Raw genomic sequence first — 14,999 nt, forward strand, 5'->3', positions numbered from 1 at the left:
CATTTTGTATTGTCGACAATTCATTTTCTACTTTTCGAAAGCTTTCGTCTGTTTCTTCTGTAGCCTTCAGAACATACCTAGCAAGTGCTTTAGTCTGATTTGTGATTTTCTCCAATAGATCAAGTCCTATTGTACTCCCTTGTAAAAACAGAATTCCTACGAGAAAATAAAACAAATATTAAAGATTCATGTGGATGTATTTGTTTTTATACTATTACGAAACTAGAAGCTCCAAGGAGCCTGTGTCGCTCACCTGATATTTTTATTTACTATTGAGTCATAGAATAATGCAACCCTTATACTTTCAATATTGTTTCAGAGATATAAGTCAAAAACAGGTTTTACTCCTAACTCCTATTTTTAACCATGTCTACCATTTTGGTTGGCAGGCACTGTCATCTGACACATTTTCAAAACTATAAACCCTATTGTTGATTGTGGTCAATTTTGGTTAAATTTGTCTCAGCTGTTTTAAGAGAAGACTTTTGTAAAAGATAATAAAAAGGAGTAGGTCCCAAAAATATAGCAGTTTTACAAAATTGTGAAAATGTAATCTTTCAGCTATTTACTGGAAAGTCGAACGCTTCTGCTTCATAAATATGGTCTGTTTTTTGACAGTACAATGCCCATATATCGGGTACTAGCATCATTAAGTCATGCTAAATTACTAAAATTTTCACAATATTAGCCTTTTACTTAAATTTTAGACGGTTTCCGTCTTAAATGAATGTGGCCGCATTCGATTTCATACATAATATTCAAATGTAAGTTGTATGATGATAATACAAAACATAGATAAAAGTTGAGGATGAACACGGATGTGGCAAATTCCATTTTTGACAAAAACCATCTGAAAAGTGACGTTTTTTGGCATAATTGATAGATTTTTCATATTTAAGCTTGAATCGGAGCGTTTTTAATGAATAAATCAGATAAAATCTTACACATGAACTAATTGAATTAATTGAAATAGACACTTTTAAGTGTTTAAAAAGTGTCAAGAATTTTTCGTTAGATGAAACTGAAATTTTAGGGCAATAAACTCTTATAAGGTCAATTGACCATTTTGGTCTTGTTGGCTTATTTGTAGGTCTTAACCTGGTTTTAAAGCTAGCTTTACCATTTAACCTCTCACTTGTATGACAGTCGCATCAAACTCCATTATATTGACAACGATGTGTTAACAAAACAATCAAACCAAATTGATAGGTAAGCAAGTAAAAAAAGGAGTACAGCAGTCAACTTTGTTTTGAAATATTGCCTCGACTCCGTGTTAAAGTCCTTACTTTGTGACTTGGATGGAGAGTTGTTTCATTGGCACTCATATCACATCTTATTTATATCGTAATGTAAACTTTTAATATCAATTATTCGTATAATTTAACTATTTTTTTTGTTCAGGGATAGTCACATGTAAAACTGTATTTTTGAAGGTAGAATGAAAACGACGGATGGCAAAAAGCATATTGAACGGTTATCTATATAAATATTTAAAAACCGATATACTTTGTGACGTCATGTAATAAATTTCATGATATTGTTTAAAGTTTTAATTGAATTAAATGTATCATCGCTTTATATTTGAAGACCATGCATAAGATGTTCTTAAATAATCCCAAAAACAAAAAATAAATTAATTAACTGCTAATTTTTGTTTTTGACAGTTAAATATCTTTAAAATTCCAACAATATTAGTATATCGTATACATTATTTTCGGATTTCAAATGTTTGGCTTTGAGCGGTCCTGATGAAGGTAAATCCAGAAAAGCGCTTCGGACACAAGAAATTATCAAACGTGTTGTTTCCATTTTTTTACATCACTGGGTCGAAACCTCTGCTGGTGGACTATCAGTCCCCGAGGGTATCATCAGCTCGGTAGTCAGTATTTCGATACTGACATGATTTAACAAACTTTTCTAAAATTGTCCGTTCATAAATTTAGAAATTATTAAGAAGCTAAGGCGTCAACTCCATAAGGCAAAGTTGGCTTAAGGTGAATTTGGCAATTAATTTTATGTATTTTTGACGTATAGCTCTTCAACAGTTTCGGTACTTATACATCTTCGGATTTCAAATGTTTGACTTTGAGCGTTCCTGGTGAAGCTCATTCCAGAAAGCGCTAGGACGCCAGAAATTATTAAACGTGTTGTTTTCAATTTTTTACATCACTGGGTCGATACCTCTGCTGGTTGACTATCAGTCCCCCAGGGTTTTATCAGCTCGGTAGTCAGTATTTCAATACTGGCATGATTTAACAAACTTTAATAAAATTGTCCGTTCATAAATTTGGAAAGTATTAAAAAACTAAGGTTTCAACTCCCTCAGGTAAAATTGGCTTTAGATGAATTTGTCTATTTATTTTAGGTATTTTAGACGTATAGCTCTAAAAAAAATCTATTTGCTAAATTGATAGAAATTACATGTTTCAATTTTCTTTTGGAAATAGGAATAATGTTGATTTTTTTCAGAAATCAACTTTTATTTATGTTTGAATCAGTGTTTACATTCAACAGATTGAAAATATAATACATTCAAACTCATATACAGTTTTTTATGAATAGTAAAAATGTTATTTTCATCTTATTTAGCAGATATTTTTTTTACTCTGGTAGATTAAACAATGAGTGATAGATTTCTCTTAGAAGAAATTTAAAGGTCCTGGTGAATAAAGGTGCTCCGGAAGGGTAAGCAGATCCTGCTCCACATGTGGCACCCGTCGTGTTGCTTATGAGATAACACATCCGGTAAATAGTATAATTCGGTAGGTCACATTCATAAAAGAGAAGGGTATTGTAGTTACGACGTAAGGAACATATCCGATATCATTTGTGAAAGGGTTATTCCATAACGGTCAACCAACTCGTGATGGCGTCCGTAAAATTTACGAAGGGATGATTTCAACTTCACCATTTGGAACTCTTGGTTTAATTAGCTTCCTTGTGAGCAGTAACTCTTTATCAAGAAAATCATGATAGGAAACGCAAGCACGGGAATATCGTATCAATTGGGAGATATATACCCCGTATGCAGGTGCTGCTGGAATGTTGCTACTAAGAAATGGAAAGTTCACAATTGGAAAGCTGAAATCATCTCTTTTGTCGTAAAGTTTTGTCTTCAACCGACCCTCATTGTCAATTTCTAGATGTAAGTCAAGATATGAAGCCGACTTAACTGTATCTGTAGTATTCTTTATCTCCAGTTCGATGGGATAGATGCGATCCACATAGTCACCAAATTTTGAATTGTTTAGTGAAGGAACGTCATCTATATAGCGGAAAGTAGAGTTAAATGATATTGCTAACTTCATATCTTTCTTCCTAAGAAGTTCTGCATGAAGTCAGCCTCATAATAATAAAGAAACAAGTCAGCAAGTAGAGGGGCACAGTTTGTTCCCATTGGGATGCCGACAGTCTGTTGAACAACACGTCCTCCGAACGTAACAGATACGTCATATCTTTGATCTAGTAAAAACAGATATATTACCATTGCTATTTCAACTGATCGGGTGGAGCTTACGTTTTAATTGGTAGAAGAAGTTGAACAATGTATTTGAAGATGTTTGTGATAAGGATGATAACTGTTATAAATATAATTGATTTCTAATCACCTATCAGTGTCACCAAAACGGATATACAAATGAACAGAGTGTATGATATATGGGACGAAAAAGCGGACACTTTATTGGTGAGTTTATTCCGACACACCTGTCTATAGATGGACTACTATTGAATAAGCGAATCGGTTAAACGCCGCCGAGTCAAGTAGATTAAAAATCAAGTAATATCAGCAATGTACAGAATAGTGTACCGGTATAAGGAATAGGCACTAAAAGAGATAAAAGACCTGTCTTGCATATACTGATTGAGCACCTGTGATAAACAATATCCCAAACCTATTTCTCAACAGGCTGCACTTTTTTATTTGAGGTAGATCATAAGTATAGACTTTTTGAGACAGAATTTTCTTTTAATTTGCCAAAAAATGAAGATTTTATGTTTTTTTTCAAAATATAATAAATAGCATGGATCACCGCGCTATTTTTCAAGCTATGAGTCGTTATAAATTGCCTATATTTGGTTAGATTGTGCATGGAAAAAACTATGAGATAGAATTTTGAAATAAATTGTGAGAAGATAGGTTTTATTATATGTTTAGTAAACTATAAGTGGTCTTTTTATATAATCATATTTTGATCAATCGTCTTAGACTTTTAATTTTCGTCACTTTATCTATGTTCAATATCTATTCTAAAAAAATATATATCGCTCCAATTAATGATTTCAAGAAACCTTTTTTGTAGAGGTTCTACATGTGTTCTACATGCCACATGTGGAGCAGGATCTGCTTACCCTCCCGGAGCACCTGAGATCACCCCTTGTTTTTGGTGGGTTCGTGTTGTATATTCTTTAGTTTTCTATGTTGTGTCATGTGTACTATTGTTTGTCTGTTTGTCTTTTTTATTTTTAGCCATGGCGTTGTCAGTTTATTTTAGATTTATGAGTTTGAATGTCCTTTTTTTTTATCTTTCGTCCCTCTTTTCTATACATTAGGCATGTATTAAACATGAGAATAGCCTGGCCATTTTTCAAATCTATGTTCTTTGTTCTGTAAAAGCATTGCATTTTTTTCGCCGAATTGTCAATAAAATGTTCGGCTAATTGACACCACCTTCTCCTTTAAATGGAAATTTCAGGTCATCTTCTGCCGATGTTGAACAACAAACAACAGTAAAAAGTAAAATAACAAAAAATGGATCTGCAATGAAAATTCATATTGAAAATGGCTAATTCAAAATCCAAAACAAATCAAAAGAAAGGAAAATGTATCCTAATTATTAATTTTTGATTTTTTAATGTCGTGGAACCACCAAAAACCTTTACATTTTACTTAACATATTACATCTGGCTTAGAATATGACATAATTTTCTAAAGTAGTCTTTTCTTGGATCGATAATGTATGAGGTAAACATCAGGTCTCCAAATATGTATGTAAGGGTCATCTTGTGGTTGGCTGGACTATGCAATTTCGTTCGCTTTATCCGTGTCTAGTGAAGGTTTTTGATTTTAATGAACATAGTAATACATAACTGATAAATTATGGATTTCATTATCAAAAATTATTTGAAACCTTCACTAAATTATTTTATAGAACTACAAAGATTCAAAAGTTCGGATGTACCTGTAGAAAACGTTTTACAAACGATATAGCACATCCTAATTTTTGCTGTGTGTAATGTTTGTTATTGAGCCTGAAAATTAGGATACGACATGGGTAAACCTATCAATGCTTTACGTAAACTTTTTCTAAACGTTTACTTATTTCCCCTTCCGGAGCACCTGATTTTATTCCCAGTTTTTAGTGGAGTTCGTGTTGTTTCTAAATTATTATTTATAACTGTTGATGTATATAACCTTTGGTTTTGTGAGTCTTTGTTTTTACTCCATGGGTTTGATTGTTATTGTCCTAACACTGCAATAATATCTTGTGTATTTTTCTGTTGGTCCTACAATCTATGTCGATGCTTATATTTTAGCATTGTACAAGGCCATGTTTTCTCTGACTGTTTATGGCGTCTTTACACTATATATATTGGATGGTGGATGAGTACTGGATAATTGATATTTTAGTCTAAAAGACGTGACTTTTTAGTTTTGATTATAAGCTCATCATAGATACCAGAATTGAAATTTAATATTTGCACCAGACGCGCGTTTTGTCTACAAAAGACGCATCATTGACACTCAAGTCAAACATGTAAACCCAACCAAAAAAAGACCGAAGTTGCATAGCAGTGAGGACCAAACTTTCTAAAAGTTTAGCCAAATACAGTAATCTATTCATGAGGGAGAAAAGTGTTCCAAAAATTCATTTTTTTTGTAAACAGTTAATCCGCTATTTTGACCATATCAATAACAATTCATGTCAACACAGAAGTGCTGACTACTTGGCTGGTTACACCCTCGTGGAATGAAAAAAATCCACCAACAGTGGCATCGACCCAGTAATTGTATATAAACTCATCATAGATACCTGAAATAAAATTCAATATTTGCGTCAGACGCGCCGCGCCGCCTTTCGTCTAGTTTTTGGCTTTAAGTTATCTCAGTTCTGTACTTTGAGTCTTTTGTGTTTTGTATCGATCCCATAAGTGAAACCCTTTTTACATGATTTCTTATTTTGTATTGTTACACCTCTGTCCCAGGTTAGGGAGGGTTAAACGCTCAAAAGCATGTTTACCCTGCCACATTTTGTTTATGCCTGCATGTCCAAAGTCTTGAGCCTGATATTCAGTTTTTGTCGTTTATTACTGTCAATATTATTTATTTTTTGTCAATTGTTTTTCACATGATTCAGGTTCTTAGTTTTGCTCGTTTGAATCTGGAGGAGACTTGTTTCATTGCCACAATGTCACTTTGTATTCGTATATGTTGTTGTTTTGATATGGGTTTTTTAACGACATATGGTTTATTGGTGCAAAGTTGTAGGTTTTTACGTGTAGAAACTCATTAAACCATCCACAATTCATGACTGTACTAGTTCAGTCTATTTCGACAATATTTTGTTTGTTGTTGTATGTCTTTTTAGCATCTAAGTTCGCGGAAGATTTGGTTGTAAACTAGTTGAACTCTCTTTAAAAGCTAACTCAATATATTAAACAGTATCAGAGAAAACACTTGGAATCAATCAAGATTACGGATTCAAGTAAACTATTCACAACTCTTCATTGTCATTTTTTTATGCAATTATCACCATAAACTAAACTTAATTCCAAAATAATACATTGTTGACGCCACCGTCGCCGCCGACGCCGGAAACACCATACCTATGTCTCACTTATTGACTCCGTCAAGGCGAGACAAAAATTGACCAACACAATCATCGCCATATATTGTCGGTGAACTTATGCGATAAGGAAGAGTAAGAAATTCACGTTCCATTAGTGGTATTCGTTTTGTGTTGTGTATATTAGAAAAGTTTTGAAAATTTAAAAGTTATGTTTCCCTTTTGTATATTTGATTTCAGTTAAACTTTACACTTTATTTCAAAAACTAACAGAATGATTTAGCTTTTATTTTGTAGATTCCTGGTACATTGACTTGAACATTTGCACCATCCTCTTTTGAGGAATGTCAACTGGATACAAAAATGAAAGCCTTTTCTTTTCGGCTCTTTCTGCAAGATTACAGTATCTCATTGCTTCTTGATCATTTTTATAATGCCCTAAATATAGATAGGCTAATTGGTAATGGGCGTTTGGATATTGTTTATCACACTCAGGTGCTCGATCAATAAACTGAAATAACAATTTGATAGCTCTCTCTGGGTCTTTTTCCCTATACTGACATGCTATTCCGTACAAGGCTGACACATTTGTGTTGTCAAGATCATAGCATTTCTGGAAAGAGTCCAGTGCCCTTTTTACCTGAAATGTTGTAACATAAACTGCTCCTAGTTGATAATATAAATTTTTGAGCATGGATCTGTCGACTCCTGATAAATCAGCGTATGGCAAACGCTGATGTATAAATTCCTCGCCTGTTACAATTTTTGTTTTTTGGAAATCGAAATCGGAAAAAAATTCTGATTTGTACTTTGATAAGTTGGGGTTAAAAACAAGAATTGTTTTAAAATACTGAGTTAAAACGTCCCTTGGTCGTAATTTCAAGTACTGGTTTATTAAATTTGAAGTATTTTCTGGAGGTTGAAATTGACTAAATAGGTGTTGTTCGGTCATTTCACCGTAACAATATGCATGAAATGCAGGCTGTAAAAAATCACAATCATTCTCGTTATCAACCACATCTTTGTTGTAGTTTTTAAGAATGAGCCAACCATATAAGAAAAAATCGAAAGCCTCCATATATCGTTGCGCTGTTGGTGAATCAGGGTAAGCGTTAAACATGACAGGTGTCATCCGACACTCTGGTCGTAAAAACACACTATGTGCGTCGTTATTCTGTAAGACGAGCTGTTTCTTCATTTCTAATAGATTATTCACGCAGAGTTTAAAATTGGGGTCATCTCTTAGCGATCGTGTTATTTCTTTTTCGTCGTCAGGCATATATAGCTCTTTTACATCAATGCCGACGTCAGGCATAGATAACTCTTTTACATCTTTTTCGTCGTCAGGCATAGATACCTCTTTTGCATCCTTTTCGTATTTCTTCCTTTTCCCTTGTAGTATCTGTGTGGATGAATTCATTTTTCTATAAAACAAAACAAATGACTGTAAGTCTTTTTAAAAAATGAAAAAACACGTCATAAATTTCTTTTAAAACTATTCTAGTTTCTAAACTTTTGGATCTTTTTAACTCTTTAGCTAGCATCAAGGAGTTGACTCAATAAACGATAGTTCACAGTCAGGATTTTTTATATACAACTCGTCTAAACATCAACCCAACAATGTTAGATCTGTAAATTTGCTTTCGCAAATTTTTGGTTCTTCCCACGCCGGGATTCGAACCCATGCTACTGTGATATCGTGACACCAAATCGCCTGCACTGCAGCCGTCCCGCTAGACCACACGACCACCTGGGCTTCACATAGGTAAAGCTTTCGGTGGGCATGTGTTACCTTTCCACGTCAGTTTTAATCTAGCGGCGTACTACAGTACATGATATATAAGGCATGTAGATGTTATTGTTACAGATCAGCTAAATTATCTATAGTAAAGGATCCTACAAACTCATGTAAGATACAGTCACAGAAAAAAATTATATTCATAAGTTCGTCTGAGTCAGTGACAACTCTACAACAGATGTATCCATCGGATCGCCATCAATGATGGTGATACATGGCTGTGTACATAATGTATATACAACTCGTCTAAACATCAACCCAACAATGTTAGATCTGTAAATTTGCTTTCGCAAATTTTTGGTTCTTCCCACTCCGGGATTCGAACCCATGCTACTGTGATATTGTGACACCAAATCGCCTGCACTGCAGCCGTCCCGCTAGACCACACGACCACCTGGGGTAAAGCTTTCGGTGGGCATGTGTTACCTTTCCACGTCAGTTTTAATCTAGCGGCGTACTACAGTACATGATATATAAGGCATGTAGATGTTATTGTTACAGATCAGCTAAATTATCTATAGTAAAGGATCCTACAAATTCATGTAAGATACATTCACAGAAAATAATTATATTCATAAGTACGTCTGAGTCAGTGACAACTTATGAATGTATTTTTCACAAGTACGTCTGAGTCAGTGACAACTCACGAATGTATTTTTCAAATAAATTAGCATTTATATTAAATACATCATTTGTACCAACATGTACAATTATATTATTAAAATGGTACCAGGTGAATACCCTGTTTTTTAATTTCCTTAAAAGTATTTCACAACTCAGACCCCAAAGGCCTGAAGTTGCGTATTCCTCATCTCTGGAAGATACTTTAAAATTGAATCTGATATAACTAAACTGGGTTTACCCCATGCCTTCAAACCTACAATATAATTTAAATTATTAACTAATAAAATTATAACACCAAATAAAAAACATATATCACAGTCGACACATCATTTTTAACGAGACTTGCATCTTATCATTTAAACCATATCTAAGATACAATTTATAGGCGTCACTCTTCCAATCCCCTTGTAATTGAATGAGTTCAGAAGATACACCACATTGGAATGCCCAAGTTGCATCTCCTCTTCTGAAGCTATGAGAAGAATATTTTGTTGGATCTAACCCAATTTTCTCCACAATGTTTTTCAAAAAATTCTGTAACACATTGTAGGACACTGGCTTAGTTTTTCTACCAGATAAAACAAGAAAAGCTTGGGAAGATACTGAAGCAGGAAATTTTGTGCATATGGCCTTAAATGCACTAAAAGCACACAACGGAGAGGATAAATTTTTAACAACTGGTATTTCTAAAACTCTCTTCCCAAATTGTATAGTCTTAGACCAACGAAACTGAACTAGTAAATAATCTTCAAAAACTGAAATATTTTCTCTATGCAAACATTTAGAGCTATCATCTACTGTCCCAACCAAATGTATATATATATAGTGTCTAAAAATAGCAACAATCAACATTCAATCTATCTAGGTGTGGATCAGTTTGTAAATAAACTGATGCAGTTACTAAATTAAATTATATACGTGTCTAAGAATGTAACTTTAACACACTAATAAGTGTTATGAAATTATGTGTTATATTTTATATATTATTCACGCAATATTTCGCTAAACAAATTAGCTTCATCGGGTGTGAGCATCTATCAAGGTGAAATCGGATGCATGACAAAAAATATCTGTGTAGCTTGAGCTACACAAAAGTTTAACATATTGATTGATGATCTGTATAAAACAAATTTTTGCCGTTTATTGTACATAAACATTTTTTCAAAAATTGAAACAAATAGTTGTTTTAGTTAAATAGAAGTAAAATTGATGATTTCTTCCTTTGGTTTCGGGTAGAACTGTTTTGCATCCCTCTCATTAAGTCCATCTTGTTCAAGAGTACGTAGCTGATGCATCCAAAACCTTTCTCTCTTTTTTCTCATTTCGGGGTCACAATTTTTGGTTTACCTCAATACTAAACAATCACCGGTCGTTCTATACAAAAGGAAGAAACTGTCCAATTACGAGACACCTCTTAAGAACAGGACATACTTTTGAAAATATCACCTTTCAAATAATTGAGGTAAACCAAAATTTAAATTTAAAATATAACATGATGTCATAATTATTGTTAGACATGTTAAATGTCCAATTAAATCTTTGAATCTAGATTCTTAATAAATATATAACAAAAACTTATCAGCTGGCCATGCCCCTAATCAAGATAATTCTAGACCCTTTGGACATAAATGTAGACGAATTACAATATAGACCCTTTAGAACTTATGTTTCAAAAACAGACTTAAATCCTTAAAATCGTACAGACAGAGTATTGGTATCGAACCCTTTAAACTAAAATATCTGACAATAATCATTACAAAAAAATACAATTACCACACATTTGTCCTTAAAATTGTACTGTCTATCATAATACTTTTTTAATTAAACAATTTCTGGCAAAAGGAAAATAACTCAAAATGAAAATTGATGTTTAATGCATTTGAGTTATTGGGTATAAGAATAAATAAACTCATCACAAATACCAGAATTAAATTTTGTATTTACGTCAGACGCGCGCACCGTCCACAAAAGACTCATCAGTGACGCTCGAATCCCAAAATGTTAAAAAAAAAAAGAGGCTAAATCAAGTCAGAAGTTGAAGAGGATAGAAGACCAAAATCCAAAAACACGTTTGCAAAATACAGCTTAGATAATCTATTCCTGACTTAGAAAAGCCTTAGAATTTAAAAAATTCAAAAGTTTTGTGAACAGTTAATTTATATATATATAAGATATAGTTTGCGTACCAATGAGATACCTCTTCATCCAAGTCACAATTTGTAAATGTTAATGATTTTAGGTCAAAGTACGGCCTTCAACAGAGTCGTCTAAGCTCACACATAACAGCAAGCTGTAAAAGGCCCTTTAAAATATCAGTGTTAAACCATTCAAACAGGAAAACCAACGGTCTAATCTATATGAGAGATTAGAAACACTTATAAACCACATCAACCAACGACACTTGTTGAACATCAGATTTCTGACTTAGTACAGGTGTAAAGAAATGCTGCGGGTGTAAACGTTTAATAGGTACCCACCTTTACCCTTATCTGAATCAATAGTGTAACATCACAGGATAGAAAGACACACCATAAAAGATCAGTTGCCCAAAAATGAACATACACAAACATATACAAAGATGTAAACTTTATCTATGACACAACGAAAATACAAGATCAAAATAACATAAGTGTTAGATGTTAAACAATTTCAGAAAAGCAATCATAACCTTGTACAAATGCTGTCAAATAGAATAATGTACACAGGTATGAAAAATTTATTCATAGATGAGAACAGAAGTGAAAATTTATAGTCATCCCAAACGCTTATCAAAGCTGGTTTATATAAAAAAAATAGAGATACGAGATATAACCGCAAATATGTGAACATTAATTAACCAAAAAAAAACATTACAAATTGTATTAACAGGTGAAATTAACACGAAAATACGAGTTGAGAGTATTTGCACCTACTGAAAGCTATTCAAAGCCAATATCAATTAATAATAGTAAAAAACATCCTGCTACATCGGAGACTAAAATCAAATAAAACATATCCCAGGGATTAACGATTTCCCTTTGAACAGAAATTTTGTAATTAATAGGTATTCAAAAAATCGACCTCTTCTGAAAATTCTACACCTGAACAAAGAGAAAAGCTAAAATCTGAAAATTACACTTGACCTTTATTTAGTCACAACATATCTGAACTTGAAAACATTTCGTCAAAATATTTTCACGTTAATGAACAAACACAAGTTTACATCCCCAAATCAACAACATAATTTTCTTTCGAACTTCAAGATTGCGAGAACAATTATGGTAAAAATCAACATTCAAGGGCAATTATATCTCTAATTAGGAGATTGCCTGGCGATTTTGTCAATCTCACACTTATTCATAAACCTTGAATGTCAATGCTCTTCAACTCTGTACTTGTTAGGCTTTATAACTATTTTGATATGAGCGTCACTGAAGAGTTTTATGTAGACGAAACGCGCGTCTGGCGTGCTAATGTATAATCCTGGTAATTTTTATAATCATAAACTATTTACACCACTTGGACGATGCCACTGCTGGTGGACGTTTCGTTCCCGAGGGTATCACCAGCTCAGTAGTCAGCATTTCGGTGTTGACATGAATATCAATTATGTGGTCATTTTTATAAATTTCCTGTTTAAAAAACTTTGATTTTTTTTTAAAACTAAGGATTTTCTTATCTCAGTCATAGATTACCGTAGTCGTATTTGGCACAACTTTTTTGAATTTTGGATTCTCAATGCTCTTCAACTTTGTACTTGTTTGGCTTTATAGCTATTTTGATATGAGTGTCACTGATGAGTCTTATGTAGACGAAACGAGCGTCTCGCGTACTAAATAATAATCCTGGTACTTTTGGTAACTATTGCAACTTGAAGTTTCTCTCTATCTTTTATAGCTTTCAAATCATAACGGATGAAAATTGTATGATATCGGATATGTTTCCTACGTCGTAACTAAAATCCTCCTCCCTTTCATGAATGTGACCTGCCGAATTAGACTTTTTACCGGATTTGTTATCTCATAAGCAACACGACGAGTGCCACATGTGGAGCAGGATCTGCTTACCCTTCCGGAACACCTGAAATCACCCGTAGTTTTTGGTGGGGTTAGTGTTGTTTATTCTTTAGTTTTCTGTGTTGTGTCATGTGGAGTAATGTTTGTATGTTTGTTTTTTTTTCATTTTTAGCCATGGCTTCAGTTTATTTTCGATTTATGAGTTTGACTGTCCCTTTAGTATCTATTGTCCCACTTTTCTTTTACAGGCAATAACTCCTGACATATTTGAATTTAATGAACAATTTGTAGAGCTCAACATTTTCAAAATTCTTGCCCTGTAAGATTTTCTGTATTGATAACCTCTTTAAAACGAGAGACACAACCTGCATATAACCCCTATGAACTTTGTTTAGCTATGTCGGCCATATCTTATTGAGAAGGCAGGGTCATCGGATACATTTTAAAACTAAATAGTTTTTCTCATAACCTAAATCAAAATTCTAACTTACATTAAACTAACTAGAGCAAAAACAATTGTTAACTACACAGGAAAAGCAACACATACGTCTAGTTTTCCACGACTTTCTTTATTGGCGGGACAAAAACTGCAAATTTAATGGCAACGTCCACTTTGTGTGCCCACTTAAATACCCTTACATCTGTTTTATACTATGGCTAAATCTGTGTTGTACCCTTAATTGATATCCTTAGTCCCCCTTTTTTATACACAATCAGAACGTTTCACGTCCTGGTTGTAAACATTTTATGTTAGTGTCATGCCAAATTTATACTAAGCTTAAATTCGAATGACAATAAATTTCGTGTTATTAGTTATTCATACTTACCGTGCAGTATACATTAGGAAACGCGTGTAACTACACACAGACTAATATTAGACGTGTTAGATAAATGATTACTGTTCACAAAAACAAAACGAGAGTCATGAGACGATAATGATTTGAAAGGGTTTGTATCAAAACACATTGTATCGTGAAAATAATTTATAATGTAAAGTCAATTGATGCATGATAATAAATAGTTATCCCACAAGGACGCGGTGTGTCAGTGTAAGATCACCCCGATGTCAGGAGGCTAGAGGGTGATATAACACTGACACACCAAGTCTGAGTGGGATAACTATTTTACATCCCAGCTGTTTTAGATTAGACGAAAAACCATTTACAATTCATAAAATCTAGTTTAGAATTCCACACATATTACAATATACTTTCCGTATTACATATGATGCTTACCCTTTATGACCCTCAAACACAATGAGTAGATATCAAACAATGTCAACTCGCCCCACTTGCCAATCGGCCCACCCTTTATCGACACTTTATAAAAAAAAATCGCCCCACTCTTGTTTACCGACTCGCCCCAATTTTGAAAAAGTGTAAAATCAAAATGAACAATCAGTCTGAAAACTCACTTCTTAACGAAAAAGGTGTAAACCCCACTAAGATTACTATCAGTTCGTATCCAGTCGTCCTGGTGTACTGGTATTTGTCGTGGCTTGATATGCTGAAGGTTCTTGAGTTCGAATCCCAGCATATACACTGGATGTTTTTCTACGTGAATTTTGATAATATAGTCTTTTCCGTATAATTAATTATAAGTTTTATACTGGATTTGACATTCCCGCCAAAATGTAACAGAACAAAGGAAAGCATGCATAACAAAGAAGCTCAAAATGGGGTGATCTGGTAGGGTGATCCGGCTCAGATCGCCCCTGTTAGAACAAAGAAGCTGGGATGTAACGTTTTGGTATTCACTCAGAATCTGATTCTTTTCAAACTAAATAAAATATCATAA

General features: G+C 33.6%; 1 protein-coding gene across 1 annotated transcript; it reads right to left on the minus strand.

Moving 5' to 3' along the window:
* Positions 1 to 6,936: 6,936 nt before the first annotated feature.
* LOC134686252 (uncharacterized) lies at positions 6,937 to 14,232 on the minus strand. The gene is made up of 2 exons (XM_063545924.1): positions 14,030 to 14,232; positions 6,937 to 8,209 (listed from the first exon to the last, which is right to left on the minus strand). The coding sequence occupies exons 1-2, from the start codon at positions 14,041 to 14,043 to the stop codon at positions 7,072 to 7,074; spliced, it is 1,152 nt and encodes a 383-aa protein (XP_063401994.1). The 5' UTR covers positions 14,044 to 14,232; the 3' UTR covers positions 6,937 to 7,071.
* Positions 14,233 to 14,999: the final 767 nt, after the last annotated feature.

Source organism: Mytilus trossulus, chromosome 10 (genome assembly GCF_036588685.1).
Source record: "Mytilus trossulus isolate FHL-02 chromosome 10, PNRI_Mtr1.1.1.hap1, whole genome shotgun sequence".
In the NCBI taxonomy this organism is placed as follows: Eukaryota; Metazoa; Mollusca; class Bivalvia; order Mytilida; family Mytilidae; genus Mytilus; species Mytilus trossulus.